We start from the raw sequence: 16,666 nt of genomic DNA, 5'->3' as shown, positions 1-16,666 counted from the left end.
GAAAGTTACTAATCAATACATGCTAAATTGATTCCAGCAGCTGGCAACCCAATGCAGTTACATGAGTCATCAAACACAGTTTGGCCCATACAGCAAAGGAAAACACTGCAAAGGTTTTAAGTACTTTTTTTATTCTTGCTTAACATTAGGTTGATGAATACCTGTGTCTTATTTAGCTGTTAATCATGAACATGAAACAATGAGATGTAAGCTTAGCATAAAGACTGGAAACCAGTACACCAGACATATAGTCCTATATAGGACTATATGCAAATTTAAGACAATACAACTAGTGGCGCTTCTGGATCTGATGTACTAATAAGTCTTCTGTCATTTGAAATTATCACTGATAAGTCCGCAGTGCAAGGCAAACGGGTTGTGTTTCTTGATAATTCCTAAGTGTGTTGTGGGCAAAAACGTGAAGAAATTCATTTAGTGCCTCTCCTATTCTCTTTTAAAGCCAACAATGTAGTATTGATATAATATTCGCCTTGTTTAATAGACCTGGTTTGAGTTATTCAGGCCTCTTTTTCTGCTCTTGTACTGTGTCCCTGTACACAAAAAACACTCCCAGGCCACTATTCAAATATTGTAATGGGTGGATTGAAGTTTGAAGCAATTATGTCTCACTTTGAACACAGATTAACACTAGAAGATCAGCTGCTATTGCAATCAGGATCTAGTTAGGTTGGCAGTGTTACTCCATTATTTTAACTTTGTTGCTGGCTCATAAGGCTGTACAGTATTCATCGCTGAATGCATAGTCTCACTGGACAGTGTGTATGAATGTTTATGGACTTAAATTGCAGGTGAAATTTGAAGTTATTTTCATGACTTACAATGTTTGTGTCCCTCATGTGTGTATGTGCCATTGGGTCTGTGTGTGTCTTTACTGTGTGCTGAGAGAGCATGCATTTCAGAAAGCACATGAGGGCTCCAGCTGGAGTCTGAAGGTGAAGCAGACGAGGCGTCAGAAAGTGTGTCCTCATGTCCCCCACTCCTCTGTCCCATCAACAACTCCATTTGACCGACATCAGAAAATGCACAGATATTAAACTGAGAAGTATGAGTGCTGCTGTGCATCCAAGTGTGCGTTGTGACTAAGATAGTGTATCTTTCCATTTTAATGATGTGACCTTTAAATAGCAGGTAAATTACTGTGCCATTGACTTTAGACCAGGTTTTAGTTGATGAATGGCACATTCACTGTCTGAACTACAAGATAGCAATGCGCCACCAAACACTTGTTCATGTCTCATTGTACAACCAAACCTAGGGTGCATAGAAGGCCATATGTACAATTAATATTGTGCGATGTGAGTACTGGGGTGAAAATGACTATTCTGTTACTCAGAAACTATAAATGACACGTGCAGCGCCTCATGCCTTTGCTTTCTGCGTGGTGTAAGACAGGGCCTTTTGTTTTTTATATGGTTTTAATAGGTTAATTAGCTGATGATGTTCATGGGAGGACTTGATTTACCTTTGAATAGACATCTTTGTCTTCTACCCTGTTACCTGCTAAACTTGTGTCCTATATGTTGAACAGTCAACAAGAAAGTGAACCAGTACATTGCCTAAAATGTCAAATTACTTTGTTGTTGGGAACTCTGCACCAACAGTGTATACACAGAAAACATGATGATTAAAGTGGTGAGGTAATCAACTCTGAAATAACAGCTGGAGAAGAGGATCAGGGAAAAAGAGGATTGCTTCATTTACATGCATCACATTGTTTAGGGGATTAACTCAATAGGTCATGCCAAGTCTTGAAACTTCATACTGTTTTAGGACTCCAGAGTCTGTTTTCTGAACAGTGTTATAAACTAGTATTAGACAGTGCTCTGCGACTGGTTGGGGTAATCAAGTGACTCTTACCCTCATGCCTTCGAAACGCGACAAGGCTCTCAGGGGCCTCAGAGCTCGCAGTGTTCTTAGAGACTTGATGGCACCAAGGTCAGAATAGTTCATGGAGTTTGCTACCAAACTAACCAGTGAGACCTAGAACACAAGGAAACACTGATGTTAGGTCATTCGCTGGGCATGGAAATACCTTAAGAGATCATTTTCAGGTACTACTTGTCACGTTCAGGGGAAAGACAAGGAACAGGACCCATGTGCAGAATTAACTAAATATATTTAAAATAATGATCCACAACAGGGGCGCGTTGGTGGCGCAATGGTTAGGGCGCGCGCCCCATGTATTGAGGCTGTCGTCTTGAGTGGGAGGCCAGGGTTCGCATCCACCGTGGCCTCCTTCCACATGTCATTCCCCACTCTCTCTCCCTGGTTTCTGACTCTATCCACTGTCCTATCTCTCTGCATTAAAGGCACAAAAGCCCAAAAATAAATCTTTAAAAAAAAAAAAAAAATCCACAACAAAAACTTACTATCAAAATCCAACAGGAGAAAACAAGGAGCCACAAGGAAGCACAAGGAGACACTAGTAAATTGGCGACCGACATAGACTGACAACTAACATTCGACATATGACAAATGATAAACATACAATGAACTGACACAGAGGGCAAGAAACACTGAGGCTGTGTCCAAAATCACTCCCTATCCACTATATAGTGGACACGCCATTTTGTAGTGCTGTCTGAATTCTGAGTGAGCATGGCCATACCCTATATAGTCCACTCAGTGTATCCCTCAATGCATTTTGAAAAGTAATGTATGAGCCATGGTCACTATGTGAGCAATATATACCATCATGCATTGCGATTCAAAAGATTTTTACGAGCGGAAAGTGGCGTTTGACTCGGCTGCTCTCAAACAGACGAGAGGAGCGACCAGCATGAACACAGAAACTCAATAAAGTTCATATTCAGAGCGTTTTACTGAAATCTATGATCGTTTTTAATAAAGATTAAAAGATCGTCAACTTTAGTGATGTTAGTTTGTCCTAATGATGATGACAGACAAGAAACCAGAGTCTGTGATAATAAATAATTTAGTTTCGGTCCGAAAACATGTTGTTATTGATGCTCGACCGCTGTTAAGCTGCGCGTTTCAGTTGCGTGACAACAATGACGTCACTGTCAGCGGCCGGTGAGTGAGCGAGTAGTGTCCGAAATGTTTTTTAATTTTGCTGAGTGAGTGCACTATATAGTCCACTGCATTAAACTCGCTATATAGTGAATAGGGAGGAGGGAATAAGTGAGTGATTTCAGACACAGCCAGAGACTGAATAGACATAGGGTAATCAGACACAGGTGAGACTAACAACACAGGTGAAGACAATGAGGGTAATCAACACGGAAGGAAACACAGAGGCAGGAATACAATATAAGAAACATGTAACATTACCAAGAATACACACTAGGACAAAGAAACACAGGTATAGGAAATACAAAATAAAAACACTAGAAACTAAGCTAGAAAACAAACTGAAAATACAAACTACATAAGACCAAAATGACACTACTACCACTCTCAAAACAAAAGTGTATGAGTATCTTATGCTTACATCAACAATGAGAAAGTCCAGCCAGCACCATGCATTTGTGAAATACTTGGCGAATCCATACGCCACCCACTTCAGTAACATCTCCAGGATGAAGATGTAGGTGAAGATTTTGTCGGCAAACTCCAGCACCGTTTTAATAGTCTTCCTCTTTTCAATGTAGACGTCTTCAAAGGCCTGGATGTGAAGGCAGAGAGTAAATCAGAAATAAACAGACATTTACAAAGAAGGCCCTAAAACAGTGTGTTAATAGGTAAGGGTGGCAAAATCCAGTAAAAAAAAAACATCAACAAGGATTCAATTGACATTTTCTTCCAATACACTCACCAGTGCTCCACTGCTGAGCAAGATCATGAAGATAATGAAGCTCTCAAACCAGTTGTGCTCCACTATACGGAAACAGGTCTTTCTCAGGGTCCACCACATCTTCCAGCGGCCCACTTCCACGTTAACTTGACAGCATTTGTACTTTTGCACACATCCTGTGATGGATCAGAGGGGAAAGAGTGAATTTTCAGCATGATAAAAAAAGTTTTACACTCAGGCTATAGCAGGTGGCACTGGTTGTATTGGTATATACAGTACCTTCAGGGAAGCAAGAATCTGGCTCCATAGCTTCTTCCAGATCAAAGTCGTCTGACTCTCCTCCCTCTCCTGCCATACCGTCCACCGTGCTGCCTTCGGAGGAGCTAAACTGACCATCGTCTTGTATGAGCTGCAGATTAAGCAGAGTAAAAACAAGTACAATAAGCAAATATAACAGATTCATGGCAAATGTAAGGGGCTGACATGCCTAAAACATGCTTCTTGCATCCCATATTGCTTTAACAAGGTTTCTTTTAGACAAAATAGTAAGACTTTTAAACAGATGACTGCCTAGAACTTAACAAGAATCATAGACATGCACTCATTTGAAAGCCAAAGCATGATGGCTTAAACCAGGACCATGAAATAATCACTATCTGCTGGACAATGTTTAACAAAATCTCCTCTGCATATTCCAATTTTTTTAAGCCAAAAGATCACACCAAACACTAGGATACTCCTACTCGATTGTTCCTATTGTCTATTCCACTGAACTCTGGTTATGACGGTCAAACAGCTGCTGTGACTTATTAGGATCAGTAAGAGTAAAAGATAAGAGAACTGTCTTGCTAGCATGATCTGTTTTCACTGACAATTGTTTGCCATTTAGAGACAAACAAACTATGCACACTACTTGTTCCATGTATTCATTAGAAATATAAAAACAAAGCATATTTAATGAGGCAGAACAAAGTTATTAAAATGTGAATGCCTGACCCTGTTGTACAGTAGCAACATGGTCTCTACTTCAGCCTGTTGTTGTATGGCTTTCTACAGGGTGTGTCTGCTAATAGCTGGTAAATGAGAACAGACTGAATGCCTTCCTGGAGCATGCAGGAGCACTTGGCTGCCCTGGGACCAGCTAATGCAGTGCAGGGAATGAAGTAAGCATGTTACTGTGAAATACTGTGAGCATCAGAGTGTTTGAGTTGTTGGTTTGTTCTACTGTACTGGGCGGGAAATGCGGCATTAAGAGTTTATAGTTGTTTGTTTTCATGGCGCAAAACTGCAAAAAAACTTTTTTATCAAAACCCCAGAATATACAAAGGTGAAAACACAAAAATGAATTATGATAGGGCCGCTGGTGATTGATGCACATGCCCCGTGTATGGAGGCTGTGGGGTGGCCCAGGTTTTGAGTCCAACCTGTAGCTGTCATTCCCCTCTCTCTCTCCCTGATTTTCCGACTCTATCCACTGTCCTATCTCTCCATTAGGGGCACGAAAAGCCCAAAAATAAATCTTTGATACAAAAATTACGATACAATTAAATCAATAAAACCAAATAAAACTATTAGTGAAGTCAATGAGAAAAGGCAAAGTGAGTCTATTGCATACATTTAGATAAGAACAGGTTTTCCTGGAGATATTATAGTCAGTACAAGTAAGTACACAAGCTAACCAGCCCCTTTAAGAGTTGGATTTAGCTCCAAAGCACTCAGGCCTAATTGGCACATAATGTAATCTCCAGGCCAGTATTTTCCCCTCTATATGGTTTCTTCATGCATAGAGGGTTGTGGTATATGGGATCTTTAGGGGAAACGTGATGTCACTTACTCAATCCTCATTGACATGGGTCGTGGGCAAAGTGTTTCACTAGATCACACCACTTAGACACAACAGCAACAGATACAAACGCAGAAACCCACAACTGAGTCTTCATACATCTTAAACTTTAGTCATGCGTAGCCAGAAAAAAGAGCATCCCTACCACACGACATCCGACTGCATCAGACGAGAGGCTGCTGAAGTCCTCTGTGTTTAGGTTTTCAAAGTCTGACTCGCCCACAGCAATGGGAACAGTCACAGTAAGACTGGGATTGTTGATGAATGACATTATTGAATCATCACTCTTGCTGCTTACGATGTATTTGTCTCCATTTTTGCCCACCCCGGTAACATCCCCATTTCCTTTTCTGGGAAAGTCTTTGATTGTGTGGTTTGGGACACAATTAGTTCCTAAAGGTTTATGCAGTTCCTCCAGGGATTGGTCCTCCGCCTTCCCTTTTTTCCTGTCTCTGAGACAGAAACGGCTATAGTGACTTCGAAGTGCTGACTTAACATAGGCGATGCCATTTTGGATCCGTCCAATGGCAATCTGCAAATTGTTCATCTCGTTGTCATCTTCAATCGATGCCAGGTTGTCAGCACTGAATGAACTCAGCAACAGGGCCAGGAACAGGTTCAGCACCTATCAGATAAAGACATGACTTTGTTTAAGTTTGCATTAAAAAACACATAGTCATACAAAAGGCACATGAATTGACCATAAGAGATGATAATGTACCACAAGGTTTCCAATAACCATGACCATCATGTACACAGTGAGGCACATGGGCGTCCCAGCCACCTCCATACAGTCCCACATGGTCTCTATCCACTCTCCACAAAGCACTCGGAACACAATGAGGAACGAATGAAAGAAGTCACTCATGTGCCAACGGGGCAGAGTGCAATCTTTAGAGATTTTACACACACAGTCCTTGTAGTTCTTTCCGAACAGTTGCATGCCCACCACAGCGAAGATGAACACGATAATGGCCAGCACGAGCGTCAGGTTGCCCAAAGCCCCCACTGAATTACCAATGATTTTGATAAGGGTGTTTAGAGTGGGCCATGATTTAGCCAGCTTGAATACTCTCAGCTGTAAAAAGACAAGAAAGAAATTTTATTTCACATATCTATAGACTCAATATACACGTTAAAATATTGACAATGATACACATATTAAGACTTACCAATCTGAATGATCTCAGGACAGACATGTTACCCCTTTTTTCCAAAAACAACTCCACCAAGCTTAAACTGACAATGATTGCGTCAAAAATATTCCATCCCTCCTGGAAGTAATGATACGGGTCCATAGCGATGATCTTAAGGACCATTTCTGCAGTAAAAATCCCAGTGAATACCTATTTTGGGGGGAATAAAACAACAGATGTGCCAAACATTGGTAGATGCAAATTTCAGGAAAAAAAAGTACTAATTGTAGTCGATAATCTACTCACATAATTCCCTACTTTTAGCATTTCAGAGAATTCACTGCTCATTGGGTAATGCTCCATAGCCATGAACAATGTGTTGAGTGCAATGCAGAGAGTGATGGTTAAGTCCGTAAATGGATCCATCACTATCAGATTAATCAACTTCTTGATCTTCAACCAGGTTGGACAACATTCCCAGACAAGGAAGGTGTTGGCAAAATCGTACCAGCAAGGAGGACACTTCTTCCTTGACTCTTCAAGCTCTGATGCACACAATAGAATAAATAATATAAATATATATCAAAAATATCTGATATTCATGCCATGGTGAAAACACCTACCCCCCATTGTGCTCGTTATTACACTAGTAACACTCTGCAATCTCTGTCGGGCCTCTGGGCCCTCAAGGAAGTCCATACACTCTGGGTTTGTTCCTCCACCTGTGTCAGTGGTGTCAGCCTGCAAACAGAAAGCATTGTTAAAGATGCAACTGTGCTACAGAAAGAAAAGTAAATGCTAGTATGACTATACAGTAAAAACAACCAGGTAGATATTTGCAAGTATTTTGCATAATAAGCTGTGAAAGCAAAACTATAAAACAAACAAAAGGAATTCTGTATTAGACAGTTACATTTTTCCACCCATAGTTTACAAGAGTAAAAAAATATTTCAGTCAAGCTCTCTGTTATTACCTGCCCCAATAAAGATGCTCTGGCACTGACCTAACAGGCATTTCAGAGGTTGGTAGTTGAGTTATAAAATGTGTAGTTTTATCCTTGAAGCTTTAAAGAGATTTTTAAAAGTTGCTCATTGCTTCTATCTTTATCAATGATAGCTAGCAGGATGACAATTTAAATTTGTAGTGAAATATCTCAACAGCTATAAGATGGATGTTCATAAATCTCGGAACACATTGGACCTTATATGCAAATGGACAAAGGAGCCTTCTCCTGTTTGACAAAAATGAAGCCAAAATACCCCCGTAACAGGTGCTGACATCTTGCAAATTTGAAACCAGAGTCTGCTCAGTAGAGATGGGCAGGAAGTGCAGCACTAACAAAAACATATTACATACACATACGGCAAAAATACCTCAGGTGGGTACAGTCCACAGCAGATTAGATTTTTGTCAATTTGAAACAGACACTCATATGGATGTTCAATGACTCTTGTGTTTGTGTTCATTACGCTTCCTCTAGCCATTTCTGCTGTACTCTGCTAATCTAGTGTTCACAGCACTGCAGGAGCTGCATTTGTAAACAAAGCTGTCAATCATGGCATTGCATACCTTATTGTAGCATCAATTAACTAATAGAAAATATTTTATTCAGAAAAAACCTGACTATAACACAAAATTGCATTTGAATAACTAACATGATGAAACCTATTTCAAGAAAAATGTATCTGATGTGCATTTTGATTTTCATAGTTTGAACTATCCCATCTAGTTAGATAGAAAAGGTGGGGTTTATGACTTTTACGGCAGCTAGTCAGCAAGGGGAGATCTAAATCTCTTGGTGTTACTTGATGCGGGCGAAGTAGTCCGTTGTCCATTGTTTTTACAGTTTATGGTAGCCTACGGATACATTTGACCCAGAGAACTAATTCTAATGAATTTGGGGTCAGCATCAGATCAAAAGTTGTATTAGTCAAATACTTTTACCCAACTGTAATGCATGTTATGTGCCCATATGTAGATCTTGCTCAGCTAAAATGCTACATCCAGATGGTAAAATTAGTAGACTTGATATAAGCGTGTAAGCATTTTTACTGTGAGCAAGTTAACAAAGCAACATTAGCATTTAGCAAACATGCGTTAACAAAAAACAAAAATTTCATTTTGATGAAGAAAATGCAAGAAATAATCAATATACCATGCAAAATATTTCCTTAAGTAGTATTATACAAAACAATAGCTGGACTTTGACATATCAGTCATTCTAAAAAAGCAAAATTCATGCTTAATGAAGCAACATTTTGAAGCGTGAATAGCTCTTTTGGCATGCGGTTTTAGTATTAAGCACAGACAAATGTATCCACTTTGGCACCAACAAAAATGATCAATAAAAGAAACAACGTTTCAACAGAAATGCATCCAAAGATTGGTATTTAACATACCGATCACACTGAAACCAAAACATGCTAAATTGATTCGAAGTTGAAGACCGCCCACGATGAACAAAGAAAAAGAAGAATGAAGAAAGAGCTATAAGCAAATGAAAAGGGCCTTATGTTCTGGGCTTCCCTTTCTTACATTGTCTCCAGTAGAGGCCGTATCTACCGTCACTTTTGGCAAAAGGAGCCCAACAGGTGAAGATGGGAGTGAATTCCATCCCATCAGAGACACAACTCCATTGCAGTCTACAGAGCTATGTTTGATCCCATTGGTTTGAAGTAAGAAATTGGGCAAGAAGCTGCCCTGGCTCACACTGCTGCTGTTTCGATCACGACTGGTGGGGAAAAACAGTGAGCCCCTCCGACTCAAGTTGTCATCAAAAATGCTGTTCTCATCATCAGCAAACTCATTTTCTGACCCCATGTCCTGTGCTTGGCTCTGGAAGCTGAAAATGCTGGTTCTGCTGTTCCGTCTGGGTGAGAACAGGGGGCCACGAAAACTCAGAAAGGACTAGGAGAGAAAAATATTCTTCAGTGGACACCTGATACTGCTCGTACAGAGGCAGTTATATCCATGGCAACAATCATTACATGTATAAAGGAAATACTAGAGAGAGCATGGCAGGATGATGACGATGAAGAAGATGATGATATTGATGATGAAGATGTTCATGACCATGATAATATTGTTGATGGCAATGATGGGGATAATGATGATTATAAGAATGATGAAGAAAGAAAGGTAATGATGATGATCATAAATATGATTATGATGATGATTAATCATTATTATGATGATAATGACAAAGATGATGAAGAGAAAAAGATGATGATGATCATGATGACTATGGAGGTGATGATGATGATGATGATGGTGATGATGATGATGATGATGATGGTGGTGATGATGATGGTGATGATGATGATGATTATGGTGGTGATGGTGATGGTGATGGTGATGATGTGATGATGATGATGACGATGGTGATGATGATGGTGATGGTGATGTTGATGGTGATGACGATGACGATGACGATGACGATGACGATGACGATGACGATGACGATGATGATGGTGATGATAATGATGATGATGATGATGATTAAGATGATCATAACGTTGGTGTTATTATTGTAATGAAAGTCATTATAATGATATACCTTGTTATAAGAAAAAAAAACATCTTGATAGAATAAACAAAGTACATGGCTGTCAAGAAGAAAAGATGGATGATTATGATGAAGAAAAGGAAAAAAAATGGTTGTGACACCAGTATCAGAATATTTTGTTTTTGGCCACATAAACGGCATGATATCAAAGTAATCACAACAATTTAAGCAACTTATGCAAATCACGCAATGTTTAGCAACTGTCCAAAACACACAATAATATTTTAAAATCAAACACTTCCACGTTAGAACTGCTTGGAACTATCAGCAATTCAAACAGATGTAAAGGAAAGTTTGGTAATTGCCTGATCAATCCATTTGTTTCTCCCACTATCACTCATTGAAAGCTCAGCAACTGTTCTTATAGATAAACATTACAGAGAGACAACACACACAGTATCTTTTTTTTTTTTTTTTTAAATTAAAGGCACTGCAATGTTTTCTAGGTTGTAATTTCTCTGGATAAAACATGAACATAAACAATGGAGAATGCCATATACCATTATCATTTAGGAGGGATGTACTGAAAACAAAGTATGAATTGTTTATATTTAGTAGATTCACCAAAATGTAATTCTAATTTAGGAGGTGCATATCAAGCTTTAATCCAGGCAACATTTCTAAATGAAGAGGTAGATAAATATGACAGTTCCATTAAAAAATCATACTGACAGATTGTACTGAACCTGATGTGCTGTTGAGCATTTCATGTCATAGTTGAGCAGGTTTGCATCCACTGAGAAGCGGCAGCGACCTTTCTTCACACTTTCTTGGGACTCTGATTGAGCAAACTTCTCGTCAGCTCCTTTGCCCTGCTCCTCCTTCCTTTTCTTCCGCCTGTTGCGTCTCTCTTTGGCACTTTTGGAGCTGAGCTTGGAAGTGCCAGAAGAGCTCTCAGTCCCTCCAACGTTGTCGCCGACCCCTCCACCCTCTGCAGCAGCTGCAGATACTGCCGCCTGATCAGGAAAGAGGGAGCAAAGGCAAACTCAATCTTATAAAATAAATCCAGATATTGCAATATTGTTGTCATAGAAATGTTTACCTGGATGAAGAAAAAAAAAAATTAAGCAACTTATTTTGTACTCCATTACAGTTCATTTAAGCATATTACATTTTATACACAACTATATGTAATACAGCTTTAGTTACTCGATATGTTACAGATTAATAATGTAGAATTAAAACAGATTAAGGGTACCTATATGTGTATATTTATATGCTGCAGTGATGGTATCTTGGATTTTCCATTACCTGGGCTTCCTCTTGCTGCCGTTTCAGCTGCTCAAGCATAGCCTGAAACTCCTCCTCCTTCTCCTTCGCCTCCTTTATGGTGGCCTGGCTCTGCTCCTCATAGGCCATAGCAACTACAGCCAAGATCAGGTTGACCAGGTAGAAAGAACCGAGGAATATCACCAGCACGAAAAAGATCATGTAGGGCTTCCCAGCTGCCCGCAGCGTCTGGAAGGAAAAACATTTTTTTTTTTTGTGCAAAGAGCAAGAAATGAAGTTTTAAAATGACAACCATAACGTTTGGCTGCAGTTTAATGGTCAGCAGAGTGTATGTATGTGCCTCTGCCTCTTTATCCGTTTATCACTATACAAACATATATATTTAAAAAATGATTTTTCCAGAGAAGAAAATAAACTCCATAACTTTCTCCAGAATAAGAAACTTATATAACCAACTACATCTAATTTGTTAAGTTGCCTTGTGTCAAATGATATCTAATTTATCCAGAACAATAGTAATTGTCATAGAAACATGAATGCGAACAGTTGGATGTTTTCCTGATGTTTTTGTTGGTAATTACTAAACATTTTACCGTCAGGAACTTTAAATTTGGATTTGGTTTTCAATCAAAAAAAAAAAAAAAGGGAGAGAAACAATGAAAAAGAATCTTATAGAAATCCGCTGTTCCATATCATGACCAAAACACCAACACATAAAAGGGCTTGTTCATTGTCACCAAACAAGTAATGCTACCCGACTACAAACAGTAGTGGGAGCTTTGCTGTATACGTGTTTGCTTTACCTGCTAGATATTATAATGTTAACCAGCTCCATTCAGTTGACGGCTATCTGCCCTTAAGGCTATTCAAGCTGTGTTTACTTGAGTAGCCGTGGGGCTCATCTTTGTGTGTTGACCAAATTGCACCTGCACTTCATTCAGGTTTGTTTAATCAGTCTTTAATGCCACCATTGTAATGCTAGAATGCTTTGTCTTTGTATAAGCCACACCTTAACATAGGAAGCACTGCCTGTACTTGTATTTACAGAAGCGTACAGATCGAGTGTACGCTAACATTTTTATAAATCTGCCACTAAACCAGTTCAGCTTACTGGGTCAATGAGCAACCAGAGGACCAAGAATGAACCTATGATGGCTTTTAAGGTCACATCTTTACACAAACCTGAGCTACAAAGGAAAATGTGGACTAACATTGATCCGAGGTAATGACTCAATAATTTGAAAAAAAGAGAAGTGCAATTATTGGTAAGAACATCCCTTTAGGTACTAATGTATGTATTTTTCTCTCCCTGTGCTGTGACCTTGCCGTGGTGGAGAGGCTTGCGTGCTTCTATGATCCTGAGAGCTATGCTGGAGGGAGCCTATGGCTCCTGGCAGGTTCAACCATACCAGACTGGTCTTGGGTGAGGAGTGAGACAAAAGGCAGCACCTGGTCCTCCAGGTTGGCGGTTGGGCGTGGCGCTAACAGCGCAACCCCGTAAAAAAAACCTACTGTTACAGAAACTAAAATGAGAAATCCTATTGACATCAGGCCCATTGTAGACCCCGGACACCCAAACTGTTTGGGTGGCAGTATGACCACTTCCGAAAGGAAGTCAGGAGTGCGAAAGAGGGCCTACTAGGGCCTAAAACCAAGATCCGCATTGGAACATGGAACATCCCCCAAGACAGCACAAGTCCTCAGTGAGATGAAAAGGTACCACCTGGACATCCTGGGGATAAGTGAGAGTCACTGGACGGGCTCCGGTCGTCAAGTCCTGAATGATGGGTGTGTCATCCTCCATTCTGGCCATCAGAACACCCACACACATGGTGTAGCCATCTTAATCTCCAAGGAGAAGGCTAAAACCTTGCTGGAGTGGGAACCAGTAAGTGAAAGGCTGATCCGAGTACGCCTCAACTCAAAGTACTGTAAACTCACCAGCTTACAGTGCTATGCACTAACCAACGAGGCTGAGAAGGAGGTCAAAGAAGACTTGTATGAACAACTGCAAATGGCAGTTTCAAAGGTACCCCAACACGACGTTCTTCTCCTAACTGGTGACATGAATGCCCAAGTGGGAACCGAAAATTCCAACAACAAGAGGGCAATGGGCAATGTGGCGAAAGAAACAACAATGGTGAACGCCTTGTTGATTTCTACATGAAAAACAACCTGGTCATCGGTGTGTACCATCTTCCCACACAAGAACATCCATAAGCTCACATGGCAGTCACCTGATGGTAGGACCATCAACCAAATCGACCACATCATCATTAATGGTGAATGGCGCAGGTCACTGCAAGATGTTAGAGCTTACTGGGGTGCAGATGCCTATAGCAACCACCACCTAATCGCTGCCACCATTAAACTCAAGTTGAAGAAGTCAATCCCAAAAAGCCACTGGCAGAAGAAACTGGACATTGCAAAACTCCAGTATCCAAAGAAAAAGAAGGAGTTTGTGTTGGAACTCAGAAACCACTTCAGCACGCCAGAGGCTTCCTCTGAAATGGCAGAAGAACCCACCATAAACAGCAAATGGAATACTATCAAGACCATATACTCCGAAACAGCACAAAAGGTCCTGGGCTTCAAACAGAAAGGGGCCAAAGAATGGATATCAGCTAACACTTGGCAGAAAGTTGAAGAGAGGAAGCAGCTGAAGGCAAAGACGCTGAACACCAAGTCCCAACGACTCCTCGAGAAAATCAAGATGTCCTATAAAAACAAGGACAGAGAGGTGAAGAGGAGTGCTAGGAGAGACAAAAGGGTCTTTGTAGAACACCTGGCAAGTGAAGCCGAAAAAAGCTGCAGCCTATGGAAACCTGGGCACAGCGTACAAAATCACGAAGAAACTCTGTGGCAAATGTACAAACCAAACTACGCATGTTAAGGATAAGAATGGCAACATCTGTACATCAGAGAGTGAACAAGCAGCCAGATGGGTTCAACACTTCCAGGAAGTACTCAATTTCCCTGAGCCAGAACAACCAGCCAACATCACAACAACAGAGGATATCCTGGAAATCAACACCAACCCCTCTGACTCTGCTGAGGTTAAAGCTGCCATCCAAACCCTGAAGAGTGGCAAGGCATGTGGCATAGATGCTATTCATGCTGAGATGCTCAAGGCCGACATTCCAACATCAACACGAGTGCTGACAGACCTATTCCAAAACATTTTGAACAGTGACACCATCTCTGAAGACTGGTCCAAAGGTCTTACTGTCAAAGTCCCCAAGAAAGGCAACACCAAGAACTCCGACAACTGGCGTGGAATCACCCTTCTGTCTGTTCCAAGCAAGGTGTTCTGCAGAGTCCTTCTTAACCAGATGGAGACAGCCATTGACACCATGATTAGACAGGAGCAAGCAGGCTTCAGTAAGGACAGCGGGGCATCAAAAGTCATCAAAGCAAGGCTGGGAAAGGCTCAGGGTGCCTTCTCCCAACTCCGTCCCATCTGGAGATCAAAACACTACAGCCTTAAAACAAAGATGCTCCTATACAAAAGCAATGTAAAGTCTGTTCTTCTGTACGGTTCAGAGAGCTGGCGAGTTGTCAAAACAGACATGAGGAGAATGGTAGTGTTCCATAATGGATGCCTCTGACGAATATGCCAGATCTTTTGGCCTAATAAGATCTCCAACAATGACCTTTAGAAGAAAACGGGAAGCTGGAGCATCACCAAGGAGATTACGCACAGACGCCTGAGATGGCTACATGTGTTGAGGATGGAGCAGGACCGCATCACAAAAGTCGCCTTAAGATGAACATCACCAGGCAAAAGAAAACCTGGGAAGCCAAAAACCACCTGGTGCAGAACTGTGACACAAGAACTGGAACAGATGAACCTGTCATGGGGAGAGGCCCAACATGCTGCCAGGGACCGAATACAATGGAGAGTGCTAATTGAAGCCTTATGTCCCATAGGGGACGAAGAGGAGTAGTAATAGTAGTTATGTATTTTAAAATATTCAGATGATAAAACTTGGCCATACTTTTAGAAAAGAGGATTGTGTCTGTTTGTATTATGAGTGCAAAAAGAATCATAGCCCTTTAATGAACCCTGGAATCAGTTTAATTTTCAAAAACATTACCTGTTCTCTTGCCCATTTTAGGGTCATGATAACTCGAGGATGTACACAGACAACTTATTTGAAAGATTCAAAACGTTGCTTTTCATTACCTTATACTTGTATAAATATCTGTACACATGTATAAAAGTATTCTTTCCTATGTATGTATACGTTTGTGTATGGGTAGATGTTTGACTGTATAACAGCACGAGTCATATGATTCATCTATATGAATAGATGAAATTAATTTATATATATTTGTCTCCATCCCTCCCTTTTCTCCTTTCTTTTAATATGCTGGAAAACAGCATATTTAAATTGTTATATATAAACTTTTCTTTGATAAAGTGATGCTTTATATTTATTTTACTCCTAGAAATGGCAGATTTTCTAATTCCAAAACACACCTGCTGGTAGAGGTTTTCCCAGTAATCCTGTGTCATCAGCCTGAACAGAGAGAGGAAGGCCCAACCAAACGAGTCAAAACTGGTGTAATTATAGTCTGGGTTTTTTCCATGTTTGATGCAACTGTAGCCTTCTGGACACTGCCTGCAACAAACAGATGTATCATATGAGAAATAAAATAATTTACTATTGTATCCATTCATCTGGTGGTAGGGCAATACACTTACCCAGCTTCACTGCCATTCCCACAAAGCAATGCATCTCGTTTGCCTGGAAGGATGTAATGATTAGCTGATGGGGAAAGGAGGAAAAGTTTTATTAATCGGTGGTGATTTTTCAGCAGAGGTTGCAAAGAAGACAAAGGTAGATCCAACAATCCAACATAATGTGATTAGAATAGGAGCACTGCTAATGCATCTACACGAGAGTGCTGAAATAAATCCTCTTTCTGTGAATGTTGTAGTTCAACATGGTGCAAACAAAAGCTTAGAATGACGCATGGATTATATCCAGAGTAATTGTATTGGACTTGAACTGAAAGTAGAGGCGTAGTTTCGAAAGAAGTGGAGAATATATCAACTTCTTAATACAATTAATTTATCCTTCTTATCATGAATATCTTAAATGATTTGACA

At 40.4% G+C, this 16,666-nt stretch overlaps 1 protein-coding gene across 1 annotated transcript in view; it reads right to left on the bottom strand.

The window, feature by feature from the left end:
* Window positions 1-16,666, bottom strand: part of scn1laa (sodium channel, voltage-gated, type I-like, alpha) — a 32,630-nt gene that overhangs the window by 5,798 nt on the left and 10,166 nt on the right. Inside the window, exons 8-21 of the mRNA XM_065962371.1 lie at window positions 16,259-16,322; window positions 16,034-16,175; window positions 11,572-11,778; window positions 11,007-11,276; window positions 9,291-9,662; window positions 7,378-7,495; window positions 7,061-7,299; window positions 6,791-6,964; window positions 6,340-6,696; window positions 5,764-6,243; window positions 4,055-4,184; window positions 3,797-3,951; window positions 3,473-3,646; window positions 1,879-2,001 (exon numbers count right to left, since the gene is read on the bottom strand). Coding sequence (XP_065818443.1) covers window positions 1,879-2,001; window positions 3,473-3,646; window positions 3,797-3,951; window positions 4,055-4,184; window positions 5,764-6,243; window positions 6,340-6,696; window positions 6,791-6,964; window positions 7,061-7,299; window positions 7,378-7,495; window positions 9,291-9,662; window positions 11,007-11,276; window positions 11,572-11,778; window positions 16,034-16,175; window positions 16,259-16,322 — 3,005 coding nt within the window. The remainder of the gene's footprint in view (window positions 1-1,878; window positions 2,002-3,472; window positions 3,647-3,796; window positions 3,952-4,054; window positions 4,185-5,763; window positions 6,244-6,339; window positions 6,697-6,790; window positions 6,965-7,060; window positions 7,300-7,377; window positions 7,496-9,290; window positions 9,663-11,006; window positions 11,277-11,571; window positions 11,779-16,033; window positions 16,176-16,258; window positions 16,323-16,666) is intronic.

The sequence above is a fragment of the Labrus bergylta genome, chromosome 13, assembly GCF_963930695.1.
Source record: "Labrus bergylta chromosome 13, fLabBer1.1, whole genome shotgun sequence".
In the NCBI taxonomy this organism is placed as follows: domain Eukaryota; kingdom Metazoa; phylum Chordata; class Actinopteri; order Labriformes; family Labridae; genus Labrus; species Labrus bergylta.
The sequence above is the reverse complement of the archived record's forward strand: the minus strand, read 5'-3'. Positions and strand labels throughout refer to the sequence as shown.